Source organism: Parasteatoda tepidariorum, chromosome 4 (assembly GCF_982258835.1).
Source record: "Parasteatoda tepidariorum strain Cologne lab strain chromosome 4, Ptep-v5.0, whole genome shotgun sequence".
Lineage (NCBI taxonomy): Eukaryota > Metazoa > Arthropoda > Arachnida > Araneae > Theridiidae > Parasteatoda > Parasteatoda tepidariorum.
Window position 1 is genome coordinate 7868767 of NC_141758.1, and position 21505 is coordinate 7890271.

A 21505-nucleotide genomic window follows, 5' to 3' on the forward strand; every position below is an offset into this window, starting at 1 on the left:
ACGTAAATAAAATACCTACATTAAACATTGATATGTAAAAATGCAGTATACCCAAAAAGACATGGCTTAATAACTTTTGATCTAAGGCTTTTCACATACTTGGACTGAAGTTCGAATACCTAACGTTAAATATGCTAATTGAATAATGAGGTAGGAAGGTACTTTATTTACGTTGCACTTCAGTTGCACAATGGGCTATTGGCAACTGTCAGAGAAACATTCCTGATTATGATCCGAAGACATGCCACCGCAATTTTGATCCTCCGCAGAGGGGATGGCTTTCCTGTTTTGGTTGCCCGAAGACCTGCCCTCGAAGTCGAGCACTTTACGGTAGAACAGTTTAACGAGGACCGCAGCCAGTGAGGCTTGACTTCGATGTTCTACTGGGAACCATTTCTTTCGGTCAGTCCATCACGAGACAATTAATTAGTGGAGGCAACATTTTAAAAAACGAAATCAGACACAAAAGCATTAAAAATTGAGAAACAGAATATGAAATAACAAAAGAGTTGAAATTAAGGGACCGAAACTTTCCGCCCCTCTTCAACGTAAACTTTTTAGACAATATTTTCCAGTGTTCCATATTTCGGAGAAGAAGAATTCAAATTCGTCGAAAAAAGTTTTTTCAAAAGAAAGTATGTTTTTGTACATTATTTCTATTCTATATATTTTCTATCTAGTTTTCTTTTTCGAAACTTAAAATACTTCCTGCACCAACAATTTAGCATATTTAGGGTAAAGTATTCAAACCGTTAGGATTGAGACTCAATACGTAAGAATCTGATTTTTGTTTTAAAAATATTTATTCATTTTTTTTGCACCCTGTATAATAGGTTAATACTTGCAACCGACAAAACAACCGGCGTGTATACTCAGAAAAATGCATTTTGAATCTATCAGAACTGAACGTCCTCTAGTCCATTATGAGAAGTTTGATGAGAGGAACATCAGTTCAAGCGCTGTCCACGTCATCTGACTAGGATAAAAATTAAGTGGCGTTCCTACTATGGTCCTAAATAGATAGAGCCCTAAAAACGGGGCTAGAGGCTTGGCTATGGTTGAGAGGTTGGGTGGATGCGTACAGCTGTAACTATAGCACTAGTACGAGTGAATTCTGAAATATGATATCTTCAAACCAATTTGACTTTTCTTTTTATAATTTTATTCTACTGCAATTAAATTTGGTAGAAATCATCACTATTTTTAAAATTATTTTTTCAGCTTTCAAAGTTTTTCTGAGGAAAAAAAAACGAAATTACATTCCAAATCTAAATGTTTCGAAACAGATCCGGACCAAATTATTTCCGATAATCGAACTTCTTCGGCATTCATATTTAAAGTGATAAGTAGTTAGCTAAAACACTTTTCGTTTTGAGAATTTTTGATGAATTTATTAACGATTTATAATCAGTCTAAAAACTTACAGCTCTAAAATAGGGTACTTGCATTCCAAGGAGAAGGAAACAGCCAATACCCACGCATGTGACCTTTAACGTCAGCACCAACTAAACTTTATCAGCAATATGGAGTTTAAAGTTGAGCTAAGTTTCTCTACACAACTTAAAATGTTAATTAACGTTAAGTTCATTAAATGCAAAGCCGTGTAGCACATCGAATGAGTTGAAATATAATTCTCCCACGTCTTCTTCTTTTACTTAATTCAGATTTATTATTTGTTCATGTATTCTACTGTAAACATTATATACTTTTTTGTGTGTAACTGGCAACTTCAATGCATTGTAAGTTTGTTTATGTTGTACATGGCTTCGTGTCTGTCTTTGTGTAAAAATATAGTGGTAGAATCAAAATCTCTGTGAAAGAATATAGACTGCGTTACTTAGGAGATTTGGTATTTGACAGGCTTAGCTTACTCGAAAGAGAATGGAAAGAACAGTTGCTAACGTAAACAAATGACGCTTTTCAACAACCCATCAGGATCGAGATACACACACTACGTCACTTGCAAGTATCCCTTTCTTGATTTTGTTTTAAGCGACCCTAACCGCAAGTCCCAGGTATACACGATCATGACACCACACTTGAATCGATGGAGGAAAGAGGCTTGTGAGCTAGCGAAAGCTCATATCCAGATCCACAGGGCTCGCCAGCCAGCAACCTGGCGATGCAGCATTGCGAGACGACACACCCAGACCCATTGGACCAACGTCGAACTGGAAGACTAACGAACCATCTTTATTTATATATTTAGAAATTTTTGTTACAAAATTTCAAAATTCAATCATCTACTAAATCATAAAAATTTGATTATGACGTAAGATTAACTTATATGAAGTTATATTACCATCACTTAAGACTGTCCAAAAAGGTTTGTTCAATTTCGTAGATAGATGTCCAATCGTAGCGAAAGTGACACAGCCGACCAACAGTACTGTTGAAAGAGTTACAGCCGCTACTACTACAGTATCCCTATAACAAAACAGATAAAAATGTAACAGCTGATTTAATCTACATAAAATGCAAAGAATATTATACATACTACGCATTTAGTGTTAACAAGATCCAAAAAAAGGGCGAACTAAATTTTGAAGAATACCAACTGCTTCGCTTTTCATTAAAAGATTTTACAAAGAATTTTGTTCACTTTCGCCAATGGAGGGAGGTTACTACCATGGGGAGCTCTGCAAGCTTTTGACAGCCAGTTACTGTTTTTGGTGTGTTTTGAAGATATTTGGCTCACGACGTGATCATTGTGTTTATAGACTCTCTTAAGTAGCATTTCTTGTATGTATTTGTAACCTGATTTATTATTTGTGTTTAAAAGAAGAATCGTTGTTTCAAGAGGTAAGAATTGTCATTTGAAAAAAAGAATCGTCATAAAACATTTCTTTCCTTGTTAACAATATACGACCAACTTCGTAATTCAAACGATAATTTGTAATATGAACTTAATCTCGCTGCTCGAACAACAACATGCTAACACAAACATATGATGATGCACGACTTGCACCAAAAACAAGCAGTAATAAACAAGTAAAAAGAGGTCGAATCAGAACTGCCAAAAGAAGCGAGTTCTTTCTACATCTAGCTACCATGTCACCATTTTTAACACTACATTACTAAATAACTGAAACAAATTTTCACTTCAAACTCATCAGAATTACTTAATATATCACTAATATCGTATAAAATACAGCAGATTTGAGTTCAGAAATCATATAATTTACTTCTTTTACTAAAAATAAAATTAATCTGTTTGAAAATATCGCCACTCAGAATAATCCGAGATTGTTGTTGTTTATATTTATATTGAAAAAAAAAACTAATTGTAACTTTAAAAGCTTCTCTCAGAGCAGAGAAACTTGGTATAGCTGCGTTTTCACAAATTTACAGAAAAAATGCTTAAAATTAAGTTTTCTATGGACCGTTTGACACAGATGGAAAATCGGTGTTCCTTTTATAAACTTTTTTTCTGGCGTTCTAATTGCAAGCACAAATACATTTTAGTGTCTTTTAATTATAAAAAACAGTTAAATAGTGACTAAAAAATTGTTAGAATATCGGGATATCGGGGATTTTATATTTTGATACAAATTGTTACAATATTTGTACTGAAATATAAAATCCGAAAAAAGAAGTTGGAAAAAAAATCCAAATTTTTTGAGTTTATGACTACTAATAACAAGCTTAAGCCCGTCCCGCCCCCGTAAGGGGGCATCCGGGGGCACTCCGAAAGTTCGAAGTGAGCGTAACAGTTCAATTACATAAGCAAACATATTCAAATTTTTCAAATTAGACTTTTAACAAATAGGTAGAATATTAAATATGAAATCCCGAAAACAGTGCTACTTAGAAATAAACTAAATGCAAACAAACATTACAAAGAAAATAAACAGTAACAATCAGAAGAGATATTGATGTCGCATCTTCAGTAGGGGTGCAAAGTTAATAAAAGGAAACAATTTCACATGGAAAATATAGGATGTTTGTAACTCAGAATATAATTACGGCTGGCACAACAGTACTAAAGGTATCAAATTCCAGGAATTTTTTTCTTTCTTTACAGGGGTCTGTTTAGAAGAAATTTGGGTCCGTTAACGGACCCTTCACAAAATATCTTTTCATAAAAACGGACCCTTCACAAAATATTTTAACTTAAAAACGGACCCTTCACAAAATGATTTTTCTTTTAATCGTATCCTTCACAAATTTGTTTATCTTCATTATTATTTTGTTAATCGAATAAACCCTTTCCAGGGCAGTAAAAAAGAAAGATGGATGTAAACGAATTAAGTTTTGTCTTCGGGAGACGATTCTTCCATTATTCGTCCGAAATTAATATTCTGCGTTCAGCAATATAGGCTAAATACCAAATATTTGTATGTTGCATCTCTAATTTAGAAGCAGCAGTTGTTGTTTATTTTTTAAAATTTAATTTTTTTTATTATAATTTTACAGTGTTGAGCATGATCTTGTATGTCTTTACAATTTGAAAACTCCTTGAAAAAGTATTTTTTTGCAATAACGGACCCTATTTGCACAAATTCATGAAAGCGGACCCTGGTTGAAAGAATGTGAGTAATTTTTACACAATTTCACGAAAAACGGACCCTTCACAAAATGTCTGGACAGACTCCTGCTTTAAAACAAAAAAGACTACTAATGTTCAACTCCATGGCCTTATCATTTTGACTCCAATCCAGATGACAAAGGAACTCCTGGATCAACTTTTGGGAGAAATTTAGTTTCGTGGAGGAATTTTTGATTGAACTAATCTGCATTTACGTTGCATGGCAAGGAAAACCTCGAAAGCCTTCCACGGTTAGCCAGACGGTAAGGAGACTCTAACCCATATTTCGTCTACTACTGAGGATATTTAACGGCAGCACTGTGGTCGGTGCGAGCTGGGTGCGGAATTCGTATCGGCCGAGATTCGATCCTGGTTCACCTCATTGGAAGGCGAACGTTCTATTCCCTGAGAAATCACGGCTCTTCACTACTATTTAAAAAACTTTTCCCGATAGTGTCAACCCAGATATAATTCAAAACTGCATTTACGGTAAAATAAAGATTAGCCGTTCTCTATCGATTCCGTGCCACCGCGAGACCAAATTCTTTCCAACAGTATGTGTTAATAGAACAGAGGATAATAAGACCACTATTTTTTGCAGAAAATATGTTTTCACCTAATAATAATCTGTTGCTTATTGGGATAAACTCATTGTGAATATTAACAACTAAAATGGTGGTTAAAATAAGAATTTTTTTTACATTTTTATTTCTAATGGCAAAAGAAAATGACAAACTCTTACAAAAAGGTGAACAACAAGTAAGAGAAAAAATTCACTTTCTCATTAACAGATGTCGGCCACTCCAGTAGCGCCTCACCTCAGAGTCCCCACTCAGAGCCGAGCATCTCAATAGATGGTTCCTGTCCGTAAGTTCATTATTCGAGCATAACGGGCAATTTGGGTCAGCGAGAATGCCGATGCGTCAGAGGTGGTTCGCCTGGCAATCATGGCCCACCGCAAGTCTGAATTCTGCAACAGCCTTATTGCGGGACTTATCGACAATACCCTGTTCTAAGCTGTTCTTCTAACTTCTTAAAGAAATAAGAGAAGTGAGCAACGCAAAATAAGAAAATTTAACTTTGATTTTATCACCGTAACACTTTCCGACACAACAAATTTTGATTGAAAATTTTTAGCAGGTGAAGTATTGCAACTGCTGCGATTGTAGAGAATTCGCCACGATGTGTTTTCCGGTGTTGTACCGTTCTCAGACAGAGTGATTTTTTTCGATACCTTTTAAAGTCGTCAACTCAGTTTTCTGAAGCTCTGTCGCCGAGGAAAATTAAAAAAAAGCCACAGTTTAAGTACCTTACACTTGAAGCAATGTGATAATTTAAAACTATGCAGATAATCTTGCCTTGAAGAATTATCTGGTCTTCAGCACAGACAAATAACATAAATATTTTAAAAATTACTTAACTTTTTTAAAAAATCGCCAGTTTGGCGACATTTTTACACCTAGATGAAAATTATTAAAATCACTGTCTTATTCTCAGTTTTCGCAAATTTTATAAGTCCAGGTAATGCGGCATTGGAGTAAATTTTTAAATATTAAAAAATTTGACCACAGACGCTTTTTATTTTCACAAAACCAATGCTATTCTCCACGTTGATGTTTTGCAAAATTTTCAAAATAAGAGTAGACAGCGCTGGCTTTAGATGGGCTAAACTCGACCTAACGGTCATGCGTAACAGTTGCAAAGTCACAGCAGTTATGAAAATAACATGTTATTCGCATAAAAGTATCCTTTCATATTACGACGGAGGCTTCACAAAATAGCCTTAAATAATAAGCCAACTGCATGAATAAAATACAACTTACGAGTAATTTTTGAATAAATTAATAAAATGTGAGTAAATAATGTGAACTAACACCTTAAAAGATTGTTGTGCTGCTTATGACATGATCCCATTAAGATGCTGGGGCCTAAAATGACGCCAAGAGAGTGGAATGACTGAGCCAAAGCATACATCAAAACCTGGAAATAAAAACACCTAAATTAAACCGAATAATAAAAACTGCTAAAAACTCATTTGATAATATATTTTTTATTCCCCGTATTTTATACAGATAAAAAAAATTGCGCAAAATTTCTATACATTTTCAAACCTTTATTAAAATAAATAATTAAAGTAATAAAACACTCATAAAAATTTATTTTTGACACAGAATTATCCTTGGATCAATGAATTTTACGACTTTAAGGAAAAATTATTTTATTATTTCCAACAATTCCAGAGATGTGGCAAAATATGTTGAAATGAAATAAGCATTAAGAGACTAGAACGATCAACCACTTTCTTGCCTTAACTATTGGGCCCATATTTTTGAGCAAGTTTAAAAATTTTATAAATAGCAAGGAGTCGCATAAATGTGGAGACACATTTCTGGAGGAGTTAGGGCACATTATCAACATTTGAATTTAATAGAAACCTATGCCCGGATATGTCCTCACACTCCTCTAGGATCACGAAAGAAACAGTTCATAATAGAGACGTTCCCCTAGCGTTGTAAGAACCACTTCCGGGCATGAGTTCATACACAATTTTTAACCTGTTGAAGTTCCCTAACTCCCCTAGAAGTTAGTCACAACATTTATATCGAGGAACGGTCTTGCTTTGGGGGTTACTAAAAAATCAAACAATCAATGCATTATTAATAATCACCGGTTATTATTAATGATGATCAGATTTTACCGTAACACATACAGTTCATAAATGAATCAATAGATAATTACCCTGGGAGAAAACATCTTATTCCATTCTGGTTGAAAGAGATGATAGAGCCCTAGTTTTGCTCCCTCCAAACTGAGAGTTCTTAGAAAGATGCTCAAGAGCAGGAGATGAGAGAGGACGGTGATGATGTAGATGGCGTTCCCTCTGAAGAAGTCGGTTTTTCGAAGAGCGAAGTAAGTCATGATCCAGACGAACAGAACGGCAGCGACAATTTCGAATCGAAGCTCTCCTGATTCTCCGATGCTTTCACTCCTCTCTAAGATTTTTTCGCTGAAAAAAATAGACATCTTTTTTTTTTCACTCTGTAACGAAGCAAAGCTAAATGTTCTCCAATTTTATATCCCAAACGTAAATACTTTTCACGATATAATATCGTGTTTAACAACAAAAGGAAGCATTATAGCAAATAATTTTAAAAATATTCAAAATTCCAAAATTCAATATTCCATCTGTCAAGATAGTATTTTTTTTAAAAGTAAAATTCGAGACATTTTAAGAACTTATTTGTCGGAAATATGCAATTTTTTTTATTATATTGTATACGTAAATTTTTTCTTGGATAAACGACAATTTTGTTAAGGGGAAAAAATTTCTTATAACATTTCCAATCGTTATATTACCATATCGATATTATGACGATATAGATAATGACGTTTATAGCAGATGATCCCCATCCTATAAAGCTTATGATAGATAATATGATAATAACAACACTTACTTTTCAATTACTTCTAAAACAATACTCTTTATAGCTACTGTGATTTTCTAAATTATAAAACCGATTATATTATGGTTAAACAAGTGTAAACAAAACAGAAGTTCAAAAAACCGGAAGAAGCGTCATAAACTTCCGGTTTCATCGCTCCACTGCGTTGCTTTTTGAAAGCAAGCTATTGGAAACCACAAATAAATAATATGAATGAATTGCAATATTTAGAATTTTATCGCCCATTTTGACAATTATTGTAAACATGGGTATTGTAAACTTCTTGGAGGTGTCTAAAAACAGGGGTGACGTATGGGTGGGACATAAGTCGAATTCTTGGCCATAGATGGCGCCCCTGGAAAACAAGAACAACCGCAACCCCAGTGCCCTAATCGCCTTCGACAGCAACAAAAACTTTTTAATTTTTTAAGGATCATATAAACCCTGTTTATTTGGTTAACGGTTTATTTGTTCAACAAAATATTTGATTTTATTAACTTATTTTTCAAAAAAATTCCAATGACTTACTTAAAGAACTCGACAGCTGGATGTGTGAAGTTTACTGTCCTGTCATACACAACATCAGCCTGAGTGTCGTTACTATCTGATGCAAGTCCAGACATGTTCAAGAAAGGCTGTATGGTGGTCATTTCAAGAGTCGCACTCGTTACATCTTCAGCAGGGGATGGGGGATCCAGACATTCTTCTGTGTTCCACATATTGGTGCATCGTGTCCACCGAGGAGGAGAATAGAATGAATTGAAGACGTAAAACATTGTCCAAGCAGTGAGAACACTATAGTAAGCTGTCAGCCAGAATGACAGCATCATGCTTGCAACGCCAACGCCTGAAAATTTAAAATCATTACGTCATTCTGAAGAATGAAAAAAGTCCCCACAAATGTTTATACACCATAGCTCGAAATTTCGCTCCTCGTGTGATTTTAAAATGGGGACTCGTTTAAACGGGAGCAACAGAGTGGAAGTCTGTAAATATGGAGGATTCTTTCTAATGAATTTTGCGACGATTGAGAAAAAATTAACTTTTAAAGTTCATTTTCATTTTTTTTTTATCTTTACATTCATCATTTAATCACGTTACAAACACAAACATTTAAAAAATTACCTCTTATATAATACGATGTTTATAGTTTATTTTAAAATTATCCATAACTTTGAAAAAATAATCCTCCAAATTTCATTCCGTTTTGATAATTGAACATGCATGAATGTAGTTTTCGTTGCACGTAGGATTATTAAAGCTTAATTTTTCTCTTCACAAAAGGGCGGTGTTTTAAAAAACGAAATTTAAAAAAATGTCATGAAATAAGTTACATTTTTGTGCATTACTCAAAATCAGTCAATCCAATTGAAAAATCCCCACGTGCAAACAAAAAAAAGAAAATATTTATTGCAAACATTGTGCCAAAATTTGAAGTAAATCGATTGAAAAATGTAGTAGTTAACAAAAACTAGTTAGTTAAATTGTACTAGATACAGCAAGTAAGAGAAACATAGTTTAGAGTAAATTGCGTTACAGTTTTGTGATCAATAATCTATATAAAATTTTGTAAATAACTATAAAGCATCAATACCAGGTAAGATGTTACTTTTATCCGTCTCGGGTGCTAGTCTTGACCTTTTTCTTGTCCCTCGGGTGATGCATCATATGTTTTTAAAGTAGTAGCCGAAATTCTGTGGACATACTCATTTTGAGCCTTAGGCTGCTAGGCCCATATTTATTTCTAATAATCCCAAAACTACAACCCTCATTTAAAATGATTACAGCCAATTAAGTTTCAATTTCCCTTATTTATATTGAAAGCACCGTTTATTTTTCTTACATAATTGAAACAAATCATTTCAGTAAAATAGTTAAAACGATAATAATTTATTGAAATCTTTTGATAAGTGTGAGCAAATTTACGAATCAACAAAGCGCGCATGTTTATACATGGTGCTGCCTACTCGACATATTTTGTTGTAACTTTTTCACTTTCAAGAAAATCAATTCAATATTTTGGTTTAATAATCTTAAAAAGATAAATAATCGAAAAATGAAATATCTTTTCTTCATTTTTTGAAAAATTAACCCTCTTAACCCCGTTGTAATTTACTGTGTAGATCAGACCTTTAATGTGTAGCTGTGTACCTTTACTGTGTAGATCAGAGTTTCTTAACCGTAGGTCACGTTCTTAAACCGTAGGTCATTTCCCCAGTTAAGATCGCGTAGTAAGGGGTCGCCAAAAATATTATCAATATTGATTTTTCTTTAACTTATTCTAATTTTAGCCTAATTATCAAATGATTCGGAGTTAAAAAATAAATTTTAATGCGAAGTTCTCAGAAAACTTCTGGCTAGGAGTCATAAAAGAATTTCCAACGATTTCTGGCACTGCATAAGCTTCCTTTTACCCTTTTTCTACGACTTCTTTGTATGAGGCTTATTTGGCTTAATACGACTTATTGATATTAATACGACTTATTTGTGTTGGCATTTTCGTCTTTAGCATCCAGAAGATATAAGTGTCGATCAAATCTAAAAAATACTGAAAGGGTGTTTCGTCCAGAGGTGTCCACTATCTTGCCAAGATTTGATAATATGGAATTAAAAATAAACAGGCACAACCTTCCTATTGATACTTAATTTCAGGCTGTTAAAAGTAAGTTTTTTTTTTCAGAAGTAATCATCCAAGCGGTTACTACTGAACACTCTACTTTCAGACTATAATTAATTTTGAATTTACACAAGTAATTAAATGTATTTGTAAGATTTCTACTTATGTAAAGTTTCAACATTATTCTATGTCTCAAAATTAAAAATTAAAGTTAATGACCTAAATCTGCACTAGTATATTACAGTACGAGAGAAGAAGAATTTGACTCACACGTACTGTTTGTCTAAGATAGGTACTCTGCCAGACATTCGTCTGGAGCTGTGGCGGTGACTATGGTAACGAGGTATGATTATTTCAAGTAGGGGTGCGGGGTTCCTCTTAAGGACTAGTTTTGGCGAGAGAAAAGGAGACCTCTTCATCGTAGCTACCCTCCCTAAAATGCCCTCTTCTTGCTTCCATAGCACCAGATTGCCGCAGACTTAGTGGCGGTCAGAGTACCTATCTTAGACAAACAGTATGTTGGATTTACACGATGGCAATGAATGGTTGACTTGACTGAATGTGAACAATAACAAGCTTTGTAAAACCGGAAGAAATTTAGAAAACTTCCGGTGTATCCCTCCGCTTACGTTATGCTTACGAGGCGATGTGTGAATAGGCTTAATATTCTAGGAAGTTTTACTACTGTGATTTGTGTTTTAATTTACGCGTAATTTTACCATTCATAATAGCTTTCTGTTATTTATAAATTCTAAAAGATCGTGAGCCTTAAATAAAATTAGGAAAATTAATATCGCAACATAAATAAAGTGCAAGGTTTGCCATGTTTTGAGTGTTATCCCTTATTTGGCTACATTTGTGTAAAATATCACGGTTAGTTATTTTTTGGGTTACTTCTTGTAGGGCATAAATATGCTTGCGGTGTCTTCCAAATTCGTATGTTGTTTGTTTCGTTGAAATTTAAATTTAAAAATGCGTTATATTGTAAACACTACAAGTATAATTATACTTGATGGCTCCCTTTTTCAAACTTTGATGTAAAAATCAAATCGGGAGTAGTAATCCAGAAGTCTTTACGACGGATTTTAATTCCTAGCGCCATCTGTGCTCAGCTTTACACGGCGAACCATCCATAGGATCCCACAAAATTGTTGTTTACATTAGAAGGTCCCCTCAGTGGCGGATCCAGCGCACGCGGGGGGGGGGGTCATAGGGGTCATGACCCCCCTCTAGATTTGAAAAAAAAATTCAATTTTTTTAATAGTTTGCAAAAGAAATAAAATATTTTAAAAATTATTTAAGGGAGCATATACACCTAAGTAGGTCGGAAAAATCGATTTTTTTCTATCTAATTACGTTCTTCACTGTTTCAAGAATCATAATCCAAAAGATTAAAACGAAATTCGTCATAGTTTCATTGTAAACATTAATAACGTTGAAGCGTGCTTCAACAGGTTTAACCAAAGATTGTATAAAGGTGAAGAGGGGAAACTTGCAAAACTCGTAACTAAAATCTGGCACCATGCCAAGAACGATTCAAATCAAGAACGATTATACGGACTCGCATTATTAAGCATTCATCGAGAAATTGATTTCGATGTTGAAAAAAATCATTGACAGATTTGCCGAAGTTTCTAAAAAACGCGGGACATTTATTATTTAAAGATTTTGAATACTTGAATTATTTATGTATTGTTCTATCGTTCATTATGAAAAAAAATAAATGCGAAGACTAGCATTAAAAATCTCAGTTTCTTTTCTTTTCTTTTTTTTCAAAACAAAATATTAAAGAAATTTTTTTTCATAAGAAAAATTAATTGTGGGGGGGGGGGGAATCTGAGTCCTATGACACCCCCCAGGAAAAATTTCTGAATCCGCCCCTGTGTCGAAAAGTTTAAGATACCCTGGTGTAGATTACGACGGGACCAGATTCTTTCAACTAATAGTTTGCGAGTAAGGAAATCTCCGGTAAAAGCGTTTTTATTGTACTAGATAATATGATAGGACATAATCTTTTCGCAACACTGCATAGATTAAACGCCAAATTTTGGGACTCTATAATGATGTTTTATATATATACTAGGAGGCTCTGCCCCCTGCTCGCTTACGCTCGCCAACCCCCGAGAATTGCTACGCAATCCTATGTGGTTCACGCCGTGAACCATGGCTCGCTGCGCTCGCTCGCCAATGAACACAATGTTCTAGCACAAAGACATACTATATTATCATCAAAGACATAGTATTTTATCATCAAAGACATAGTATTGTACTTATGTAGAAGAATTCTACCAATGTTCTTATTGGCTTTTAAAAAAGTATATTAGCTATTTAGATTGAATATTTAGATATTATTAGAAAAAATCAAAACATTAGCTAAATAAGAGACATATTAGCAAAATAAATTATCAAATATGGCTTCACTAATATTCTGCATTTTAAAGCGTGAAAATTCAATGCATAAATAAACGCGAAATATAAAAAAAATTCAATGCATTCAATACAAACACTTAAACGTTTTTTAGACGTTTAGGTAGCTCCCAGTAGAAAAATATCAATTCAACAGCGGCCTTTTAAAGCATTCTCACTTCAATTAATTCCTAATTGAGTTTAAATTAAATATTGTCATGTTTTTAGTGCATGAATCTGAATTAAACAACCTGATAATGCTTACTCTGGTTATTGTTATCTGATTGCCCACTACGTGCTCTTGCGCGCCGAATCCAATCAATTAAAAATGAAAACTGTTGCCAGCGCGAGAAAAGAAATATCATTGGTTTTATTGATACATACATACATACGTACGTATTAGCGTTTTATATAATAATATATATTTACCTTTCATGAGAGGACAGAGCTGTCCAATGGCTGAGATCGGTCCAGATTGCGTGACTTGTCCTACAGCCAGTTCCATACACAGTAGAGGGACACTACACACAACCATAAATACAAGGTAGGGCAATACAAATGAACCTGTAAGACCATTACAATGATTTTTTTTATTAGAAAATAATGGTGCATTATTGTAAAATATGGTAATGATATGGTAAAGATGGTATGTTATACTAAAGATAGTGTGGTATTGTAGAGTATCTTTAAACATAATTCATTTACATAAAAGTATTTCTTTATTAACTAATTTAAAGATTTTTAATGAAAATGATCCCGTTCCAATTAAGTTATTTTATTTTAGAAATTATGGTTACTTCTTAGCTTAAACTGAACAGTGGAATGAAGATTAAAACTGTTATAAAGACTATTATAAAAATCTGAAGAAAAAAAAATCTTATGTAGTCAATCTAATCGAGCGAAAAAACTAGTTGCATTAAGTTTGCTCTTATACTATCCCAGTTTATACCTGTTTTTAATCTGTTTACATTCTTTTACTTAGAATTTCAGCGATTGAGTATTGAGATAGGGCATAATTCAAGATTTTACAAGTTTCGAATTTTTTGAATGGTTATGTTACTTTAATTAACAATTCACTTTTTAGAAATCAAAAATTTTGAATCATTGTAGTTATTTGTTTAGATTTGCATTGAAATTTGTGTTTCAGTTAAATTGTAAACAATTAACTTGTTTAGGAATTGACTGATTAAGGTCCGAGTACAATGTGTAAAAAGTGGCACCACATATTTGCACTCTGGTGAACAGTTACTTAAATCAATTACCAATGCAACTTTAGAATTAATTGAACCATAACTACAGACGAAATTAATTGTTAAAATAATTGATACTATTAATCTAAGCACATGAACTATCTTTTCCTTCCTTTTCTGAAAGAAAAAAAAAAGAATCGTACTTTCAGATATAACTTATTATAGACGCTATGAACAAGTGAGTTAAAGTAGTTTTTCAATTGTTAGTAGGGAGATTTCGCAAATTTGCGTTAGCTTCCGTACTCTCCCGTACGTAAGATTTAGAAGTAATTGCACATGCACACTTCTAGTGCGCATGCGTCAGTTTTAGTGAGATCGCGTGTGTGCCCGTGAAAAAATATCAAATTTACGTAAAGGAAAATAAGATACAGTACAGAACCCGTTATCCGGAAATCAGAAAACCGGAAAACCAAAAAACCGGAATGAAATTCCATACATTTTCCCACCATTTTCAAAAAAAAAAATTTCTTTTTTCCTCATAAGATTTCAGGATTTTTTTTTCTATTTTGAAAGATGTTTACCTTACCATCAGTTTGGAAATAATCATTAGTGTATTACTTCGTTTTAAGATTATTTCCAATTTTTTTTTTTTTAGTTGGGTTTAACAATAAAAAAAAACGGCTTTTTGTAGCGATTCAGAAAACCAGAAAAATCAGTTATCCGGAATAGCGATGGTCCCGATCGTTCCGGATAATCGGTTCCCTACTGTATTTTAAAAAAATCAGGCAGTTGAAAGCACCAACGTAGTGGAATATCATTTTTACTTTGACCACAAAATCAAAGCAAACATTTACAATGGATGTAGACTATTTCTTTAAAGCTGCGACATACTCTACGTTAAAACTGCGGATCAGTGAGCAGAACAATTTGGTAGATTATAGATTCTGAGGAATTCAGCGATAAAGAATGATTGGGTTAAAGATTATTATTATAATTATCAATATTATTTGAAAAAAATATTAAACTTCTTTCGATTATTTATTTCCTTTTAACTAAATTGTATTGTTAAAATACAGATAATTTATGATTTTAAAATAGCGAAAATATATTTAGTTTCTTATGGAACTAGTGCAATTAGACAATCATAATGTAAAAGAAAAACCAACAACATTATTTATTTATTTACTGAATGAACCAATGGCTGTAAGATCACGTGATTCGTTTCGAAATTTCATCCATACATTTATTCAAATTCGCATTCCGTGTCCATGTTTTTAGTTCGAAGGTGTAGACTTAAGCAGAAAACAACATTTAACAGCTATAAACAGCATGCTTGTAGATTTGTCTCTGTAGAGTAAATCACGCCAACACAACGTAAAGATACTTAGAATCCAAAATAAACATGAACATGTGCAGTTGCTTCAATTTTACGTGTGGAAGCTAATGTAAAAGTGCGAAGTTTCCCGAGTAACTAGTGTTTATTGTACTGAATTTATTAATTCACTAAGATGTGCTATTTTTACCGGGAAAATTTGCTTAGTAGGAAAAGTTTTGTATAAATATTATTATGAATTCATCACTATAACTTTTAAATGTTTTATTCTTACATCATTGGCCAGTAGCCTACATCTAAATGAAGCCACACGATGTTCAAGTAGGGTAAACGAACCAGTGAAGGAACATTTCATATATATTGATTAAAAATAAGAATTTGAAAGTTTTTCTTTAGATTGATTGATAACAATAGCTTACTGCCAAACAATAGGAAGTCATCTAGCAATATTTTGGATTACCTGGTCAAATAGACTTCTCTAGAAATTTTTTTGAATTTGTTATTATCTCTGCAACACCTTGTTTCGTTGAAAAAATTATAAGGTGAGTGTTTGTATTTATATGTTTGAAGTGGAATTAATTGCATGTAATAGTTTTATTTTTCTCACTGTGGAAAAGAGAATTCAAAATATAGTTATTGAAGTTACGTTTTATTTGTTTTTAAGCATCATAGCATAATAAAGTACTGAGATAAGGGGGTGTTTATTCACTGGATCACCAAACGATGAAAAACCAGTGAAGGAACAAGTGTTCCTTTACTGGTTTTTTTTTCTAAGTAAATGAAAATAAAAGATAAACTTTAATTTTCTTGTACCTTTAGCGATGTTCCGCATCAAAAGTATGTTAAAAATACGAAAAACAACTACTAATCAGAGAGGGAACAGGCATGTTCCTTTACTGGGCATAGATTTCCCAGTGAATGAACAATATGTGTTAATATGTTGACACTTTACTTTTCAATTCATGATTACAAAAAAAAGTTAACATTTTCCAAGTATTTCTATGTTATAATTTCAAGAATAGGCTTTTTTTTAATATTTATATGGCATATAAATTCATAAAGAGCATTAAAAAATAACCAAAATTAAGTGTTCCTTTACTGGGTGTTCATTCACTGGTAAGAGCTGTTCCTTCACTTGGTCTTCTTATTACTTGTTATTTAAACCTCCAAAACTTTAAAACACTATTATGTAAGTTCTCGACAATTTTTTTACGTAATTTGCAATTAGTAACAAATATGTTGACACTGTCATTTAACTAAAATTACGAATTTTGAAATTAATGTGATTTTTTAAAAGGCAAGCGAAGCTTAAGTGTTCCTTCACTGGTTAGTTTACCCTATTATTATCCAAGTATTAAATAATAAAATCAAAAAGTTGGAAAGTCAACTAGACTTACTGTTTCCTGTGTATTTTATTTTCTTACTAATCCCGACAAATTCTACATGGATCATCAAGATTTTTTATATTAAATAAGTTCAAAGAAAGACCTAAACTTTAAGGGGCTCTACGCGTGCCTAAAGTGGAGACAAATAAGATGTTAAAAAGAAGGAAAAATGAGATTAAATAGAGCAACATTGCCTAGCATATATTTTTCAGTTTAATACTGTAAAAGAATAGAAGCGAAATTTTTGTTTTATATATGAATAATTTGGTGGTAGCGATGATTGAATAATTAAATAGATTAAGTATAAGAAAATGAATTAAGTTTTTACCAATTCTTAAATTTTTAGGTGGTGTCATCCTAGTGGTTTCATCAATTTTGTTTCAATCGGAAACAAGATGATAGAACAGTAAAACCTTCTGTTCTCAGTTTTAAAAAAAATATTTTTGTAATATTAATAACTTTCAGCAGTCACGTATCTTTGTGACTAAAAATAAAAATTTTGTACTAGTTTTGGGGTTATTAAAATTTAAAATTATTGTCTATTTTTTAACAAATTCGAAAAATAACAAATTATACGTCTTTATTTATTCATTTTTGTCAGAACTAAAACCAAGTATTCCCTTCTATTTTCCAAGTATTTCGAAGTATTTTATTATTTTAATTAATGGGCTCGGTGTTAATGTATATATAAATTAATATCGAGAGTATTAGTTGATTTTCTGACATTTAAGTTTTAAAATATAAGAGTCATGCCTCATTTATTTAAAGTGTAGTAAGCAATAAAAGAATTCCAGAGTTTTACTATATTTTTGGCTTTGAAAAAAATAATTTTTTCTTCTTTTCGAATTTTACCATATAAATATATGGATAAACGTTATAACAGATGTAAAACTATAACTTTTGAGCTCAATTTTTGTTGAATGAATTCAGAACGGAATATCCATGTCTCAAATAAAAAATTTTTAATCATTTAAAACTCTAAAATTGTTTATTTTTTTTAACTTTCATAAAAACGAAATATAGTTTTTAATTTAATAGAGTTCAAGGAATTACTGCTATATGAATTTTTTTTTTTATTTTTTACTTAGTTTTTAAAGCGAAAAATAGAATATTTATCAAATTTGTTCAACAAATTAATTTATTACTACAAATTTCCAGTTTTAAAATTAATACAACTCCTTTTTGTAAGCAAACACTGAACTTTGATGGATTTCAAGGATTTAATGGATTTCTGTGCATAATGTTTTTTTTTTTACTTATTTCTTCAAATAAAAATTATAATGTTATTGAATTTTTTCAACAAATTAATTTACTACTACACATTCTGAAATAAAAAACAAAATTTTTCAAGATTTGTTAGTTTTAAAATTAACATAATTTATAACTCCGTTTTATATGCAATTTCGTTTTATATGCCGTTTTATATGCTGCATATTTTCAACGTTCACTATTTCAATGAAATTTGTAACATTTTCAAGTGTTTTGAATTTTGTACACATAAACTAAATTTTAATTCATTTAAATTCAAAAAAAAAAAAATATTTTCTGTTAAATTTTTTAATAAACTGGAAGGTTACTATGAATTGTAAATTTCCACGAAATTTACTTTAAATTCGTTAGGTATTTCTTTTTTCACTTTTACTTTCTCAAATGTAAACTTTTTACTTATTATGCGTTAGTTTTACTTAGAGTACGTGTACTTTTAAGCCGTCAAAGAAGTTGCCATAGATATAAAAATAGAACCCAAAATGATTTCTACAGCCATTAAAAACATCATTTTAAACAATTAAAATGAACTTTCACGAGAATCAACTTTAAAAAGAATTACACGTCACGTTTCTTGACCTGTGCTCACCTCCGCGTTGATATTGAGGATAGGTAAAACGTTGCATAACGTATCATTATTGGTAGGGGGAAAAAACGAATCATCAAAAACAATGAGCCGTTATTCAAACAATAGTGTTACCAAAATATTTTTTATTTCAGCACTAATTTTGTTCAAAAAAATAAAATTTCTTTAAAAAGTTAACAATTTAGGTCAACTTTCATCATAAGTCAAGTAACCACATTTTAAGACAAATTATATTATTTTGGTACTCATTTTATGCGAAATTTACAGATCTACAATTTTTGTACTTATACTTTCTCAATACAGAGAGTTCGTGAGATATTTGGAAGAAATCCGAATAAAACCTTTTTTTAGGTCTCGTTTCTTGACCTAGAAGCCGACGTCCACCTTTTAGGAGGGGGGAAATGAATTAATTCATATTAAAACACTACCGAAGATATAAAAGTAAAATAAATCTTTGCCGTCTTATTTCCCACATCGGACCTGTTTTAGCTTTCTAACTTCTAGACTATCACGCGTTACAGGAGACCATATGTTGTATGATCGTACATAACCAACGAACGAAAGCATAGATTTTTTTTAAAAAATCACTTAAAACATACGCATTTAATATATTTGTAATACAAACATAATTGCACTGAGTTAATTTTAAATTTAATAACTGAGGAAAAGTTGTACAACCGAGAAAAAGAAAGTTGAAAGTAAGAGCAGAAAAAAAACTGCCAAGTTTTTCTGTTTTAAATTTCGATGTTTTCGAGTATGTATCCTACCAAATACCCTTCCTACCAAATGGCTTATCTGGTTTAGTGACCCATGGCCTAGTATAATAGCTAAAATTTGATCCACTGCACAAAACGATCGCCGTTACTGCTCTACAGGGTAGTTTATTATATATATATATATATATATATATATATATATATATATATATATATATATATATATATATATATATATATATATATATATATATATATATATATATATATATATATATATATATATATATATATATATATATATATATATATATATATATATATATATATAAATACAAGAAAACACGAAGAAAGTTAAGAAAAACAATAAGTTTCATTTATTGCGCTTAAGCTGCAAGTAAACAGAACTCATTAGATAAGTTCAAAATGAAGAATAAAACAAAGAAAAATTAAAGACATATGGGAAAAAAAGGGGGGGAATAATAAGTAAAAAAATAACAAACAACAGAATTTCATCCTTCCTTTTTTTTTTTTTTTTAACTGTTGTTTGTTATTTTTTTACTTATTATTCCCCCCCTCCCCGTCTTTTTTTCCATATGTCTTTAATTTTTCTTTGTTTCATTCTTCATTTTGAACTTATATATATACATATGTAGCACAATAAATGTATTATATATATAAATATAATACATAATATAATAAATTATATATATAAATATGTAGCACAATAAATAAATACGAAAAGGATAAAAAGAAAAAAAGAGAAAATTAAGAAATACACGAAGTTTTATTTACTTCGCATAAGCTGCAAGTATATAGAATTCATAAAATAAATCCAAAAGGTAGAGAAAACATGGAAAAAAATTACAGAATAATGAAAAAAAGAAGAGAAAGGAATTATTTTTAAAAAAATAATTAAAATCCGGAGAAAGATATAATCTCTTCATCAACTCACACGATTATATCCACAAAAAGGAGTGCTTACTAATATTGTATTAATATAACCAAAGCAAAATATATCAATACAATAGAGCGAGGAGCACAATTTATATTATCGTGAATGACCGAAATCAAGAGAGCGCCTCCACACGGTTTCTTTACAGATAGTTCGATCTATGACGGTAAACTACACTGGTTATCATAAATTAAGGAAAATTCACAAAAATCGCGATAACTCAAGAAATTACACATGGAATTTTATGAAACTTACCCACAATATACAACACATAGTAAGGTATTAAACAACATAAAAAGAAATTATCAGACATTAATAGTAGTATAGAAATTAGCACATGTATAAAATAAACAAATTGGAAGTATCGGTTTGCAATAGAAAAAGTACCTTTAATATGGAATATGATTGCCTCTAGAAGCAATACAGCACAAACAGCGATGTGTGATGCTTTCAATTATGCGGTCTATCAGTTCAATAGGAAGTGAGAGCCATTGCTCTTGTAAAGCAGTTGCAAGCGTGGCAAGGGTCTGAGGGGGCGGATTGATGGCAGATACACGCCTCCCTAGAGCATCCCAAACGTGCTCGATAGGATTCAAGTCCGGGGATCGAGCTGGCCACTCCATGCGAGTAATTGTTTCCTGTTGAAGATAATCATCAACAATGCGAGCTCTGTGTGGTCTTGCATTATCGTCCTGTAACAGGAAGCAATCACCAATTGCCCCGGCATATGGGCGCACATAAGCATCAAGGATGTTGTCTCGATAAACCTGAGCATTCACGGTTCCCCTTGGAAAGACATGGAGGTATGTGCGCCCTCCTAAGGATATGCCTCCCCAAACACAGACACTGCCTCTTCCGTATGCATCTCTTTCACGGATGTTTGATGGATGATAACGGGTCCCAGGTTCTCTCCATATCAAATAACGTCTACTGTCACTTTCTAGACTAAACCTGGACTCATCCGTAAAGAGAACAGGCCTCCATTGATCTGACGTCCAGTGGACATGTTGTCGGGCCCACTGCAAACGGTCTCTCCTATGGCGTGATGTGAGCGGCACGCAAATGGCTGGTCGTCTCGCA

The 21505-nt window shown here is 32.1% G+C and overlaps 1 protein-coding gene across 1 annotated transcript in view; it reads right to left on the reverse strand.

Moving 5' to 3' along the window:
• LOC107439258 (sodium- and chloride-dependent betaine transporter) overlaps positions 1–21505 on the reverse strand; it is a 65017-nt gene that overhangs the window by 21659 nt on the left and 21853 nt on the right. The window contains exons 2-6 of the mRNA XM_087160592.1: positions 13424–13558; positions 8500–8818; positions 7268–7535; positions 6405–6508; positions 2303–2427 (exon numbers count right to left, since the gene is read on the reverse strand). Coding sequence (XP_087016718.1) covers positions 2303–2427; positions 6405–6508; positions 7268–7535; positions 8500–8818; positions 13424–13558 — 951 coding nt within the window. The remainder of the gene's footprint in view (positions 1–2302; positions 2428–6404; positions 6509–7267; positions 7536–8499; positions 8819–13423; positions 13559–21505) is intronic.